The sequence below is a fragment of the Podarcis pityusensis genome (assembly GCF_964106645.2).
Source record: "Podarcis pityusensis genome assembly, chromosome: 8".
NCBI classification, from domain to species: Eukaryota; Metazoa; Chordata; class Lepidosauria; order Squamata; family Lacertidae; genus Podarcis; species Podarcis pityusensis.
The window spans coordinates 35,146,662-35,162,038 of NC_138033.1; the positions used below are offsets into that span (position 1 = coordinate 35,146,662).

The 15,377-nt window shown below is 44.9% G+C and overlaps 1 protein-coding gene across 2 annotated transcripts; it reads left to right on the forward strand.

Moving 5' to 3' along the window:
* The first annotated feature begins 3,897 nt into the window (after positions 1 to 3,897).
* ARL2BP (ARF like GTPase 2 binding protein) lies at positions 3,898 to 15,281 on the forward strand. 2 transcript variants are annotated; one of them, XM_081017095.1, is made up of 7 exons: positions 3,898 to 4,063; positions 5,043 to 5,189; positions 7,000 to 7,061; positions 8,412 to 8,518; positions 9,557 to 9,642; positions 11,133 to 11,229; positions 12,638 to 15,281. In XM_081017095.1, the coding sequence occupies exons 2-7, from the start codon at positions 5,152 to 5,154 to the stop codon at positions 12,734 to 12,736; spliced, it is 489 nt and encodes a 162-aa protein (XP_080873221.1). In that variant the 5' UTR covers positions 3,898 to 4,063; positions 5,043 to 5,151; the 3' UTR covers positions 12,737 to 15,281. The 2 variants fall into 2 exon arrangements, with proteins under 2 accessions (XP_080873221.1, XP_080873220.1); XM_081017094.1 differs by having other exon boundaries at positions 3,901 to 4,063; positions 5,138 to 5,189.
* The last annotated feature ends 96 nt before the right edge of the window (positions 15,282 to 15,377 follow it).

Genomic DNA, 15,377 nt, shown 5'->3' on the forward strand with positions numbered 1-15,377 from the left:
TTATTTATTTTATTAAAATTTCCTACCCGCTTTTCTTTATAAAGGAGTTCCAAAGCTGGGTACAATACCAATGAATAAAACCATAAACTGGGATAGCTCAGTTGGTCAAGCTTGAGACTCTTCTCAGGGCTGTGGGTTCGAGCCCCACGTTGAGCAAAAGATTCCTGCATTGCAGGGGGTCGGACTAGATGACCCTCATGGTCCCTTCTAGCTCTACAGTTCTTTGCTCAAACAAACAATAAAACAGTAACGTCAGCTGAGAACACATAGACAGTTTAATAATACCTGTTTACAAAGTGTAGCAACACAGATAACCCAAAACCTGGGTGAACAGTAGATCTTCAGTAGTCACTGAAAGCTGACAACTCAGTGCCGGGCAAGTCCACATAGTCTTATCCATGGCCCTGCCCAGTTTTCAATTAGTAATTTGTACCCGTAAATATGTTTCTTTAGAAAGGAACCTTCAGTTGAACTTTCAGCTAATAGACTGGGGTCCTTGCAAGTGGTTCTGTCTTCTCAGATGGGTTTTGGTCTTTCACCTTCCTGAACTGAAACCCTTCTCATTAGGTATCAAAATACTATTGAACCTGCAAGGAGTTTTAAAAGCTATGACAGGAAATGCCAAGTTCTGATCTGTATTTTCCTGATGGACCATGATCATGAGGTGAGGAAGCGTAATTTCCTGAGCCCTGTGGAAGATTGAGTTCACCTTAGGCAAGAAGTCAGGGTTGGGTCATAGGACCATATTGCCCAGGTGGCAGATAGAGAGTTCCTTCCAGACCAAGAGGACCCTGAGTTTCCCCACTTTTGTTGCTGAGCTCCCGGCAGTAGATGGAGTGCAGTGGTTTGAAGGGTGAGGCCACAACAGCCTTGAAAACGAGGATAAGTTCAGCTCTGGAACCCAGGCGAAAGATGAGCAGAGCCTCTTGGAGGAAACATGCAACCTTTGAGCCTGCAAGGAGCCTCCATGTGCTGCAATAACACTACCCAGAATGGCGCCTGCTGCTTGAGTGTGTTGGGGGCCAGGCCCTCGTCTAGCCCGTAGGAATTCAAGAACACTGGGTGCACATGCATCAGCAGAGTGGACTTGCTCTTGCATCAACTTGTTGAAGACTTTCTATGGCATCTTGTAAATTTGATTGGTGGAGACCCTTTGAGAGGCAAGGATAGTCTGTTTCACCCAGGGAAGAGCCACGCTTAGCAATTCAGCATCTGCTTTGCATTTAGAGGGTTCCAGGCTCAATCCCTGGCATATCAAGGTACGGCTGGAAGAGACACCTGCTTGAAACCTGGGGAGCCGCCACCACTCAGTGTAGACAATACTGAGTTAGAGGGACCAATGGTTTGGCCTGATGTAAGGCAGCTTCTTATGTACCTTACCCAAGTACCCCCCATGTCTTGGCATGTGCCACTCGGCATCCAGATCCAGCATTTTCATCTCCATATTAATCCAGGAAAGTACCTCCAGGTGTATTGGGGGGGGGCTGTTGCCCATGATAACCCTTCATTGGGCTACCAGCCTGACAGGCTTTGTTTGGACTGATGTCCCTGATTCAAGACCACTCTCCTTAACCCCTGCCCAAGCCCTCTGTTCTCCCTCTTCCCACATTCCTAGCAGGATGCAAAATGGTGCCATTTCAGAATCACTGCCTCCAACATGGTTCCTGCAGAGTTACCCTCATAGTCATCCTTGGAAGAGGAGATAAGATGGTTGTACAAAGTTCAGGGCTTTAGAATCTGGTTTCACCTGAAAGGGCGAGGAAGGTGTATGAATCTTCTAGTGGCCTCTTTCCCCAAGACCGTGGATCATTCACCACATCTTATGGCTGTGCATCTTCTGCTGGCTTACTGGGGCTTGGGACCATAAGCCTGCAAAGTATTCTACTGCTTTGTGTTTGAGGATGTGTTGCTGCCTTTCGCTCTTCTTGCCAAGCAAAGATGCTGAGTTATGTATAGGCAGTTCCTTAGGTGGGTGACAATTCCCTTCTGTACCAGACAAGCTGTACCTCCCACCCAGGGGTTTATTAGGTTGGCTGCAGTCAAAGGTGGCAGGCTGGGGGGGGGGTGTTATGCACAAAAATCAGAGGTCTCCACTCTACCTAAGAGCTTGCCTGCTCCCTGGGCTGCTCCTCCACTCCCCTGGGCAGCCAGGCAAGGTGCAGAGGCTCCTCTGGGTGCCTTGGTGGAATAATTCAGTTGCTGGTGTGGGGCATCACGGCAGCCCTGTGGGACCCTCTTCCCAGTCACCCTGTGACATTATTAGACCAAAAGCAAAATTTGAGTTTCTTGTCCATTGTCTCGCTGGCTTCAGAGGCACTGATACAGCCCCTTGCCAAGGACACAAAGGACAGGGGGCACCGATACAGCTCCTTGCCACTTGCCCTGGCTATGGTCTTGGTGCCTAAACAGCCCCCCATTCCAAGAAGAGTAGAGTTGGGCAGTGCCCCTTGAACAATGGGTGTGTAGGGGGCTGCTGGGCTGAGGGTGGGTCAGAAAATCTTCCTTCTGTGTGATCTTAAATAAACTTGTTAATTCATTTTGAGATATTTCCACCTGTTCTTAAGGATACCTTTTCACGGGGGAATGGAGGGGAGTGGCAAAGTTTTATCTTGCAATTCAAGTAAGCACTAAAGTCAGGATGCTGTCATATTAGCAAATCAACCAGAGATCAACAGCAATCTAATGGTTAAGTGTTCAAAGCAAGCCTTCCTCGCTGACCCTACCATAAAAATCACATGATTTTGTGTTATGCTTGTGTAACAAGCACATTATTGTGGGTCCTCAGTCTGTAACTACTAAGTCAACAATGTCAGCTGACATGTTTATTATGCTTCTGTCCTAGCTTGGCATGTGGCTCCTGACAGATGGGTGGGTGGGTGTGAATGTTTTGCAAACAGGCAGGAAAGCCCTTCAATGTAAGAGACGTGTGTCATCCCCTTTCACTGGAGAGCATGAAAGCAAACAAGAATCTAGTCAGGATGACCCTCTCCCAACAGATTATAATCTCAAGCAAGATAAATAGTATACACATACACCCACAATGTGAAAACTGCTTTCCGGAGGGATTCGTCACTATACAACCATGTTTGGTCAACCACGAAGCTAATTGGGTGGCCACTGCCTCTCAGTCTAACCTACCGCACAGGGTTGTTGGGAATTAAATGTCATGGGATAAAAAGGTGGGATGTAATTGCAATAAACAAAAGAAGAACCCACTGGTTTGGCCACTGACAGCAGGATGCTGGGCAAGCAGAGTCTTTAGCCTGCTCCGGCAGACAGGCCCGCCTATGTGAAGACACACTTCAGATACAGGCACCGAGCTCGGCGACTTTTAAACTCGACGCGTAGTTACCGTAAACACTGAAACTTTCGCAGGAGGCAAGATGGCCACCAACTTTAATGCCGTTAAAAGAAGATTGAATAAATTAACGGGGGGGGGGGCTTCTATGCACAATGGCTATGGCATGCTCTGCCTCCACTGTCAGAGGCAGCAATGCCTTCTGAATACCAGCTGCAGGAAACCACAAGAGGGTGAGAGGGTTAATATGCTCAAATCCTGCTTGGAGACGCCGCAGGCGTGGGTCGTCCACTGCAAAAATGATGCTGGACTAGGTGGGTCGCCTTTAGCAAGTTCCAGGAAGGATCTTAGTTGTTGCTGCTGCTGCTGCTGCTGCTGCTGCCGCCGCCGCCGCCGCCTACTTTGCTCGGCTCAGCCAAACTGGGCACCGCCACGTGGTCGGTGAGGCTGGAAGGGAGAGAACCGCCCCCCCCGCGCGCTCCTCTGATTGGTTCTCTCCTTTTACGTTTCTTATTGGTCGGGAGAGAAGTCCCGCCTAGCCTCCTGTGATTGGCTCAGTTCGTTCAGCCTCACAATGATTGGTCAGGTAGGTGTGCGTTACCGGAAGAGGCCGTTTCCTAGGCAGCAGCAGGAGGAGGAGGAGGAATAAGAAGAAAGAAAGAAGCGACGGCGGCGTTTGCAACGAACTCTATGGGGGAGGCCGAGGCCTTCGTCCCGCTCGTCGGTCTGCGGAGTGACGAGCTGGCGCTGCCTGCAGGAGGACAGGTAGGAGCCAAGACGGAAGGGGGTGGCTTTGACTAGGACTCCTGGGTCCCCTGTGGCCCTGAGAGGAGCCCTGCTAGGTAGGCCGGGGGTCCTGGCTCGCTCCTGGCCTTCAGAGGTAGACTGAGTCAGTATGTGGAGGCTCTATCTGCTGGCTAGGGACTTGGAACTGCTCTGCCAGGTCAGGCCAACCTTGGGTCCAGTAGGGCCCCTGCCCTCCCCGCCCCACACAATGGCAAACCAGAACCCCAGAAGCAGGTTATTTGATTGATTGTATTTATATCCGATTTTTTTCTCCAGTAAGCTCAATGTGTCATGTATGTAGTTCTCTTTTATGCTCCACAACAACCTTGTGAAGTAGTTTGGGCAGAAGTGAGAGAGTGGCCTCCAAGGTCACAGTGAACCCGGATTTGTCAAGATTTGAACCCGACTCTCTCCCAGGTGCTGGTGCTTACAGCTTGGTCTGGGCGTGCAGCAGAATTAGGTGGTAGTAAAATGAACTGTCCCAACTACTTCTGGAGGATTACATTTTTAAAAATAATTCTCATCAACAAAAACTCCCTGCAACAGGAAAGCTAGTACAGTAAAGAGTGGACTGATCTAGAACTTTTCCCCCTCACAGCCAAGAGAACCCAAAAGCTCCTGGACCGTATAACAGAGGCCCTTGATAATTGCAAACATGCAAGACTTCTTGTACGTCTGGCAAACCCTAGTTGTGATAAGTGGCACCCACAATGTATTTGTGAGTCTATAAATTTTGTGGATTTCTGCTGCCCATTTCCAAATCCAAAGTCTTGGGATTCCATACCTTCAGATCCACCAATTCCAGTGCAATGGGATAAGTTGCTTTTGTTTCAGGCAAACCTGTTCTGCTGCTTACTTGTATGTATAGTTCATTTGTTGCCCACTGTTTTCCAGGAAATAGAAAACAAGTCATAATCAATGGTTATTTCTAGATGTGGAGGTGGTGTAATATTTTCAGATAGGCTTGAGACCTGACATTGAAGACAGGATGACTGACAGCCAAGTATTACACCCTGAGGATTAAAGTATTTAAAGGTTTACATTATAAAACAGGTGACAAAGCCACGATGGAAACTTTAGAAGAAGAAAACTTTGGTGTGTCCATGTAAGTATATTTCTGTTTCTGCACTTTGAAATGTTAAAGCCACTAGGAAGTTTTAACAGTTAGGAGATGTTTTTTTTTATGGCATGTGCTTCTGTGGACTTGAGCCTAGATGATAGAATAGGCTCTCTAGTCCACAAAAGCTTATGATGCAATATTTCTGGTACTTTTTAAGGTGGGAACATTGCTTGGTGATATGTTATTTTCTAACTTTATTAATAGTTGGTTTCAGTGTTAATTTTTAAACTACAATCAAGACTGACTCATAAAGATTTTTCTTTCTCATGGATATAGATCAGTAATGGATCAATGATAGATCAATGCCTTCCAAATATTGTTACACTATAGCTTCCATCATTCCTGGCCAAATCTGTAGGGCCATAGGTTGCTCACCCCAGAAATTGATTTCCATCCTCCTTTTTAAAAGCCATCTAAGCTAGTGGCCATCATCACATCTTGAGGTGGTAAATCCCACAAGTTAATGAAGCATTGTGTGATGATTTAGTTAAGTGCTGTATATAGAAGTACTTTATTTGTCTGTTACAAATTTCCTGTCAGTTAAGTTCAGTGGATAACCCCAGCTCTTTTATGGACCCTGACTTTTAATATAATGCCTGAATCAAGCCAAAGCGATTCTGCTTTTGAATTGCAAAAACAACTATATTCTGATCTGGAGGGATTGCTGTTATCCCTTCTGTATGTGGCTAGATGGCAGCAAGTAGCAACAGTGTCTCCTCCACCAGGCTTGGGTTAGGAACAGCCTCTTCCTTGCTTCCATTAGGACAGGGATGTCCAACAGGTTGATCGCGATCTACTGGTAGATCCCCAGGAGGTTTTGGTAGATCGCGGTCGATCGCTGGGTCCCTTTGCTTAGCGTTGGTAAAATAGAATCCAGCCCCGCCCTCCATTGTTGCACGATCTGCAGAATGGAAGACGGAGTTTACTCAGTGAGGCTGTTTGTCTCCCAGCGATCTGTTGGTGAGTGGCTGTTTCCCTTTCTCCCTAAAAATGGCCAACAGCTTAGCTTTGAACTCCCCCAAAACAGGGCTTTCCTCCTCCATAAAAAAAATTCAACAATTGACATCACTGCCATTTTTAAATTCCGTGAGTAGATCACAGTCTCTTGGGAGTTGGCCACCCCTGCAGTAGAACATCAGCTGTTAGGCACATCACTCTTATTCCTACTTAGTGATGAGGGAAAAGAAACTGAAGGATGATGCCTTATCTAAAACCTTGCCTAGTTTCTTCATGGATAAAGTACAAGTTGAACCCAGCCCAAGTCTGAGATCAGACTTGACTGAGGCAAGGCAAGGAACTGCTTCTCATCAGGGTGACTGTCCTTGGTTAAATCTTGTCTGCAATGCAGAAGAACGTCACCATAAAACAATTCTTTGAGTAACTTGTGTTTGAATAAACAACAGCTTCTCTCTGAATGTAGCAGAATCTGGGGAGGAGGACTCAATTCAGGTAGAACAAAGCATTACTGCAGTGGCTTAGAGATTTAGAGCTGTAAGCCAGGAAGTCTCTGGTATGAAATCTCACTTTGACAGCAAATGCACTTAAGATAGCCATAGGCAAATGGTTCTTTCTCTTAGTTTGAAGTTATTCTCTGTAACAGGGGGGTGATAGTGTACCTCCACTTTACAGGACTGATGAAAACATTACTGAGTAATATATGTGCTGGAAGTATTTTGTATGCTCATGTGTGCCATAAAGGCAGTAAGGATTATTCTGTGTGCCCTGGATTGTTATGTTTATGTGTATTTCGCCTTCCATAGTAACCTGAATCCAACTTGGCTGTCTCTCATTTTAGCTCTTCACCATCGGATGCTGAGTTTGATGCTGTTGTTGGCTATTTAGAAGATATAATAATGGGTATGTTTTTCTTAAGGTAGCACTGCTCAAAAGGGACTGCCAAGGTGCATCTCTTCTTATTGTTATTTGTGAACACACTGGGATATTTTAGAGGAATTGTTTTGATCTTATCTTCAGTTCTGATTCTGGGGTGGATTTTGTCAGCACTGGTTTTTATACAAATACATCATAGTCTAGACCAGACCTTCCCCAACCTGAGATACGAACTATCTAAAAAGCACTACAGTGGTACCTCGGGTTACATATGCTTCAGGTTACAGACTCCAGTAACCCAGAAATAGTGCTTCAGGTTAAGAACTTTGCTTCAGGATGAGAACAGAAATTGTTCTCCAGCGGCGCGGCAGCAGCAGGAGGCCCCATTAGCTAAAGTGGTGCTTCAGGTTAAGAACAGTTTCAGGTTAAGTATGGACCTCCAGAACGAATTAAGTACTTAACCCGAGGTACCACTGTAGGTTGAGGGGAAGTCGGTCTAGATGATATTATTGTTTATGTATTTTGCAAGTTGCTTTGAGGGCTCCTGAGGTGCCAAAAGAAGAGATAGCGAACTAATAAATAAAATAGATACCCACCACTCTCTTCTTTGTGCAGTATCGGCACGTGGGAAAGTGTTCAGTGGTTGGCATTTGTGCCTGGCTGAAGGTGGAACTTGTATTCTTTTCCTTGGACATGGAAGCAGAGTTCTCATGTAAATTTTCTTCTTATTCTGCCTGCTTTTCCTTTCTTGCCTCCACCTACTGCATCAAGTTCTGAACAAGGTTCGTGCTCCTAAACAGCTAGACCCCATGATGAGAGCTCCTGTTGAGGGCTGGGGATGCACCACAATGTTTTATTGTGGGTCCACACTTGTTGATAGATACTTGCCTTTCAATGAAACATTCAATAAATCGGTGGTGCCTGAGGTACTGCCCAGTAGGTGGCTTGAAACAACCAGTCAATCCCTTTCATGGAGAAGTGCTTGACAGCCGTGTTGCAATTACAGTGGCAAAATTTATGCCTGATTAATTGATTCTGGGTGAAGGATTGGAACTGAGTGTATGCTGACTTCTCCAGGGAACTGATGTTGCCTCATATGTTCATTATCCAGCTCTGTTCCCTGGGTGAAACTTGCCAAAAGTTTTTTAATCAGGCTCTGCCTTGTTTGTGTCAGTGAGAGAAACTCTTCATCCTGCCAGAGACTTAGCGAGCTAGCAAGATAGAGAAGCTACTGCATGGATTGGGCCTCCGTCAGCTGCAGCTGTGCTGTCGTTGCAGCTATGAGGGTCACCATGTACTGGATCCTAAGCTGAGGACAGCACACCAATGAATGTAGTCACTGTCTTTCGACTGAATGCAACTGTGTTGTGATTTCAGATGATGACTTCCAGCTTATACAAAGGAACTTCATGGATAAATACTACCAAGAGTTTGATGATACGGAGGAAAATAAGCTCATCTACACTCCTATTTTTAATGAATATGTGAGTGCATATGTCCTGTTTTGATCGTTATCACTTGCATATGATGGTGGGCTTTGTCTTTTGAACATTTGCCACCCTGTGAAAGAAATTGGATTCTGTGTGTTTCTTGCTGCACACAGCAGCAAGTGTGACCTGTGAACCATAAGAGAGAGAGCAGCCCTGCTTCAGGATGTTGAGGCTCCTCTCACACCCGCAGAGGGACCTGAGACCTCAGTGCAGGTCTGAAGGCCAGCCTTCATCAACCTGGTGCCCCTTCACTGTTTGTTTGTTTTAAACTATAACTCCCATAAGCCCCGGCCAGCATGGATGTGAGCTGTAGTCCAAAACATCTGGAGGGCACTAAGTTGGTGCTGCTGACCATCCAGTGTGCTTCTCTGGGCCGTACCATCACTTTGTTCACTGTGCCAGGAAGGTTTTCCTGCTACAAAGTTTGCGCAGTGACTAGAGGGGAGGGGCCCAGGCTGGTTGCTATCCCAACATGGCATCTTTTGTAACAGCTTAGCTTCTTGTGAAAGTTTTCATAATTGTTGCAGATTAAAGGGTTGTTAAGGGCACAGCTGCAAGAGCTGGTTTAAACGCTGGCAACACTGATTGCTGCTGAGGCACATGTTGTTTCTGAAAGATCCTTATGGTAGCTTGCAAGTCTCTAGTTGGGTTCTGAAATTTGGGGGTTATATCCAATGATGGTCAGGGTACTCCCATCATTAGTCATGCTCATTGATTTCAGACATATAGTAATTTTGGTGGGTCTGCCCAGAGTAAGGACCCATAGTGTTCTTATAACTTGAGGGTAATGAACAGAACAAATTACTTCCTCAAGGCAGAGACTCAGCTCTACATATTTTAACTGGTTGTATCCTGTTGTTACCTGTAACATCTCTCATATTTGGATCCAAAATGTGGTCCAGCCATTGACAGTCTAGTAAGCTGCACCTGATCTGTCTAGATCAAAACACCTCTTTGTGAGATGGTAAGCTACAATATTTGCTCCCTGTCATCCTCAGCTGGAAAATAATAATACAGTGCTTCTCACTTCAGATATGCTTAGTTGAAAAATACATTGAAGAAAAGCTCTTGGACAGGATTCCTGGTTTCAGCATGTCTGCCTTCACCTTGTCATTACAGTAAGTTGGATCCTTTGCTTTCCATTTCTTTTTCATCTTCATTGCATTAACTTGTTCTTAAGGCTCCTTATTGAGTAGGGTTGGGCTTTGAATTTTGGGAGCATCTTCTCTCAGATGTGAATCCACCTATTTTAAGCTCTGCTGCAGACTCCTTGCCCCAGGGTCTGCCCTTCTCTGAAATGCAGTCATGTGGTCCTCTGAGCAGAGAGCTCTCTATAATGTCAGTACATCTGTGAAATAGTATCCCCTAAGAGTGTCCACAGAATGGCGCTGTGGGTTAAACGACAGCTGATTAAAGTGGGTTAAAGGACTTGCTGATTGGAAGGTCGGCGGTTCGAATCCCCACGATGGGGTGAGCTTGGTCCCAGCTCCTGCCAACCTAGCAGTTCGAAAGCACCTCAAAGTGCAAGTAGATAGATAGGGACCGCTCTCCGGCGGGAAGGTAAATGGCGTTTCCGTGTGCTGCGCTGGTTCGCCAGAAGCGGCTTAGTCATGCTGGCCACATGACCCGGAAGCTGTCTGCAGACAAGCGCCAGCTCCTGGCCTCTTGAGCGAGATGAGCGCGCAACCCCAGAGTCGGTCACGACTGGACCTGATGGTCAGGGGTCCCTTTACCTTTACCTTTGTGTCCAACAGACCTTACCCCCTTTTTCCCATTTAGATATAATGTAAAACAGGAAGAAGACCGCTGTACATCATTCATATATGTCATGCGCTGAGGCCCAAATGTTCATGATATGCACAAATGTAAACAATGGGCTATTAAGTCACTTCCACGAAAAGAGAAGACTGTTCTATGCTTAGCCAGTGGTGCCCATCCCAGCCTCCTTTGCAGATCAAGGCCCATGCAATCCCATGCCATTTATAGAAACCTTCTTGAAGATTTCATATTGTTGATCATTCCTGAGGGCTGCATAATGAAAACTGATGTTAAATGGATATTCTGCTGCTTAGCGAGCAGATCCATCCCTTTGTTTAGTAACAGCTTAGAGCCTGTTTGCCCAGTATTCCCTCCATCACCACCCTTGGGCACACACAGCTGAGGAAAAGCTGTAAATCAGACATCCATGAATGCAGTTGGCAGAAGTGGCTGTGATTGCAGCAACAGCATTCCCACTCCCCTTCAGATTCTGAAGCTGCAGAAATTTCTGTGGGCTGCTATCTGTGCATTTTCAAAGGGGGGGGGGGCGATGACGGAAGCACCCCCTGATGCAAGACAGAATAATGATTAAGCTTAAAATCTAAGATGTGTACAACTTTGAACTACATTTTCTTTGGATAATTGCTTGGTGACAGTGTGTGAAGCACCCCTTAGTCCCATTATTTTCAGTACAAATTACTCTGTGCAAGTGGCTAATTTAAAGAGAAAATGCAACTTTTTTTGATAGGCATTTTCCTCTTTAGCTTTTGTAATGCGTCTTTTCTCAATGCCTTTTAAAATCTAGAATGTCTTGCTGTTTTAATGATGAATCTAAATCCTTCAATTACAGGCAGCACAAGGATGAAATTGCAGGGGATATTTTTGACATGCTTCTCACATTTACTGACTTCCTCGCATTTAAAGAAATGTTCCTGGATTACAGAGCTGTAAGTACTTCAAAGCTCAGAAAGCGCACACTGAATGGCCAGGCAAGTTGGTTTAATTGGGAATGACTCTTGGGCATATTGAGCAGAGAGAGATCACTTTCCCAGTTCTGCTTCCTAAGAGCCTTTTAAGTGAGGAAACGAAAAACTGATTTTGGGGCTTTCTGCATGCAAAGTAATTGGGGCTCCTTCCCAGCTTCTGCGTGAGAAAGAGGACCTCAGTTCAGGAAGAGAGGGTTGGCCCTGGTTTTCGGTTTGGCCAAACTATAGCACTCTGGATGGGGCGGAGTGGTTTTCAAATGTAACTTGGGGTGGTGGTTCTTTTTTTATCAATGGGGAAACTGAGACTAAAAGTATTATGACCAAAAAGTTGCTCATTGACAGTTTGATAAGACACCATTTTTGTTAATTTGCATAGCTATCAAGATTCATGTCTTAAGTTGGTATAGGAGTTTTGGGGGTTGGGGGGGGGGTCTCAAAATGCTTTTAGTGAACCTCAGTGGTGAAATGTGTGTCCACTGCACAAGTTTCGCTCCAGAATTATTATTTTTTAAAATACTGGAAACCTGTGGTCCAAAACAAGTCAGTTTGAAGTAATGCATGTGAAACCCCCAAACCAGTTGCATTTAACAATTCAGAACTGTTGTTATTGTGAAATCTTAAATACTGATCTTTTAATATTTAGTCTTGATAAGGAGGGTTTGAAATAGCAAAGGGGCCAGTTTCAAAAGGTTTGTTAAGGCAGAAATTGTAAGGGAAAGACCACATTCCAGGCCAGCTGCAAAAATAATTCTTACTTATTTTGGTAGTGGGGGTGTTCAATGCAGATGCACAGAATCTGAAACTCAACAAGGTTGAAACTCAACATTGTGTATATTGCTCTAAGAAAAATGTGTGCATATGCGCATAATGTGTGCATGTTTGTATGGAGATGGTGTGTAAATTTTTATATATGGCTATCTGTGCCCCTGGTTGTCATGAGGGTTTGCAAAGGCCAGAGCGGCAGAGGGCAAGATGGCAAGGGGAGGGCATGGATTACTAAGGTTACTTGGCATGGCAATAGAGGCTAGGTAGCATGGAGTAATAGTCAAAGGAGGTCTGGCAGCTGTACCAAGGATCAGAACTTGCCCTGGTCAGTAGAAACCCTGCCCAGTCTCCTCTGGCTTCACCCATGGCTACTGTCAGCAACCCAAAAGCTCGGGGGGGGGGGGGAATCATTGCTTATTGATGATGAAAGTTATGATTCTCAGTTTCCACAGCAGGTGCCAGATTCCATGTGGAATTTCTTGCCCACAGCCTTGCAGAAAATAGAAGCCCTGTGTTTCATTACAAAAATGCTTCCTTTTCTGGCTGAAAGCCTGCCATTTAGAAATGCCACCAAACTGAAGTATTTTTGGCATCTCCGTTCTAGGAAAAAGAAGGCAGAGGCCTGGACTTAAGCAGCGGATTCGTGGTGACACCCTTGAGCAAGTCCTCCATGTCGCCTTCCGCAAACAGTCTACGACACTAGCTCTTGCCTCCAAAAGAGAGCTGTCTCCACTTGGGGTGCCCTGAATGCAAAAGCCAGCAGAAGAGATTAGTGTGATGCTGAGGCGTGCAACCCTTATTCCCTCTTGGCAGGCCAATTTTTCGTCTTAGCTGCTCGTTTGAATTGGGCATTTCCACTTGATCAGTGACTAGTATAACTCCAGCCCTGTCTTAGCACTTGGATTTGTTGCTGTGCCAGCCAAAAGGGACTTTATGCCATGGAGGTCAGTTAGTGCCATGGTCTGTTTGAGGGCTGCCGATTTCTTGGAAGGAAAACAAGCACTTCTTCATTGGACAGCAGTGATGGAAAATGAGTGTCAAACGTGGGATGGTTCTAACTGCACAACCTTTTTTGAAGTTCACAATCACAACAAATCGGGGAAAACATGTTTAGCGTAGTTCTGAATGCCACATTTTGACTTTCGACAGTAGCCCGTGTGTGTTTGATGCGAATATATATATTTAGCATGAAACTGTTATTTGTCAGTTCTCTAGTAATTGTGAATTTGTATCCTTTCCGATTCAGCAGGCTTAGTGGTGTTGCTCTTGTAAGGCCCCCACTTCAGCTGCAGAAGGAAACAGAAAACATGGGATTTCCAAAGTAACCTCTCTCCTAAGAAAAATCACACCCTGTTTCATTACTACCAGCAGTATGTGCTCTAGCACGGACAAAGCTTTCTGCAATGTCTTCATGGGGGATGGGGACTGTAAACCCAAATCCAAACTTGTATGGCTTTCAAGGAACTTTGGGAATTACAGTTCTGTGAGGTGCTGCAGTTCTTTAAAAACAAAAACAAAAGAGCTAAAGTTCCCCAGGTTCTGCAGTATTAATTAGTTAAGCTGGTTTTAACTATAATGACCTCCCTCACAGCGAAGCTCAGGAAATGGTCTGAGAAGTCTAGGACTGACTCTACCAGGTGTTTTTTTTTTTTATCACAGCCCCCCACCCCCAAAATAAAATTACCAAGCTTCTTTCAGGAAAGCAATGACAGTTAAACCCTCTTTTAAAGTGGAGTGAATGTTTCCCAAGTGGCTTGATTATACCTGCAAGCTTTGGGATTTCATCAGTGTTGTGTTTTACTAAGGTTAAAAAAAGAAAACAGCATGGATAACATTGCCTGTGCCATTATCGGTCTGCATCTTTGCTAGACACCTGGGAAGCCTCATGTGTGGTTCATGCTGATGGCTTCCTCCCTCCATCCTGGCTTAGTGACATCAGCTAGTAATACATGCCAGTAGTGTTGGATCCGCTCTGCTTGCCCCAGCCACATCTCTGTTTCTGGCTTACCTCCACATGGATATGTGGAGCTGAGAAAGATGTAGCTGCTGTTGCCATCTTGACTTGTGGAGGACCAGGCAACAGGAGCAGGGAATTCAAAACCCCAAAATTCCAGTTGTTCCCACTTTCCATACGTTGCCCGCCTTTACTCTTGGTTGGTAATTGAGTGCTCAAAGACTCGGCATGTACCTTCCATGTGCTGCTGTCACTCTGAGGCTTCTTCCAAAGTCACATATGGAAGAAAGGCCAGGATGACTGGCTGAGCCCTGGAAATTTACTATTGGAGCCTTTCAGGCTTCAAATCCTTTTTGTCCAAGCAGGGGTAAGTGATTCTTGTAATGAGGCTGATCACAAACATCTTATATGTTTCAGTTTTGGGTGACAAATGGAACAGCACAGTACTTGCTTAGCTAAATCTTGGGAGATTGAGAAGGGGGTAACGTGGTATCTTTACATCAGCAAACTTTTGCTTTCACAGTGTTTTCTTTTACATACGTTTCCCTTTCAGGGTTGTGTTCTGTAATGTGTTTAGGCTGTACACTGATCTGAAACTTGATTGGCAAGATCCAGAAGCAAAATCTGCATTGTAAAGGATGTTTTTTGTAACTTGTTTTGGCAAGGTCCCATGTGTGTAAACAAGGAATAATCTTATCCCCATACTTTGAAGGTAATGCTCTGTTGGTATTTGAAATGTGCAAGAAGTGCATTTTCAAACAGTCACGGCAAGGCATATTGACAATATTAATGACAGTATTTATCTTGGTGCAGTTTGCTTTTAAAAATCCAGTCTTGGTCAGCAAATGGGTAACACGGACTGGAATGCAGGATCAGATTTAAAGTTGGAAGTTTCTTGTTTCTCTCTTGCCATTTCAAAGACATTGTCTTTCAGTGCCCAATTTGTCAGAACTATGAGGAGAGACAAAAGTAAATGAATTTTCATTTTCTAATCTCACCCAAAACCGCTGAGGTATATAGGATTGATTTTTTGGTAAGGCTGAATGGAATTTTAGAAGATGTCATTACAGTATTGGATAGTCTAAGAAATCCTTGGAGGAGGACTCTGAAGGAAATGTGTGCAATCGCTGGAGGAACACCTTCCATCAAGAGCTTCTCTTGGCATTTTTCAATGGTGTGTTAACAGTTTGCCTGCCTCCTGTTGAAGTTCACTTCATACCAAGAATCAATTTGTGTGCTGTTGGCAAACTAAGACTATATTGTTTTGTGTTTGATTAAACAACCAAGTAAATGATTATTCTCTCTGGGTATGTAAATCTGGAACACTGGGAGAAGCAAGTATGCGATACTATTTACTGGGGCAGAAATAAGGCCAATAATGTAACATTTA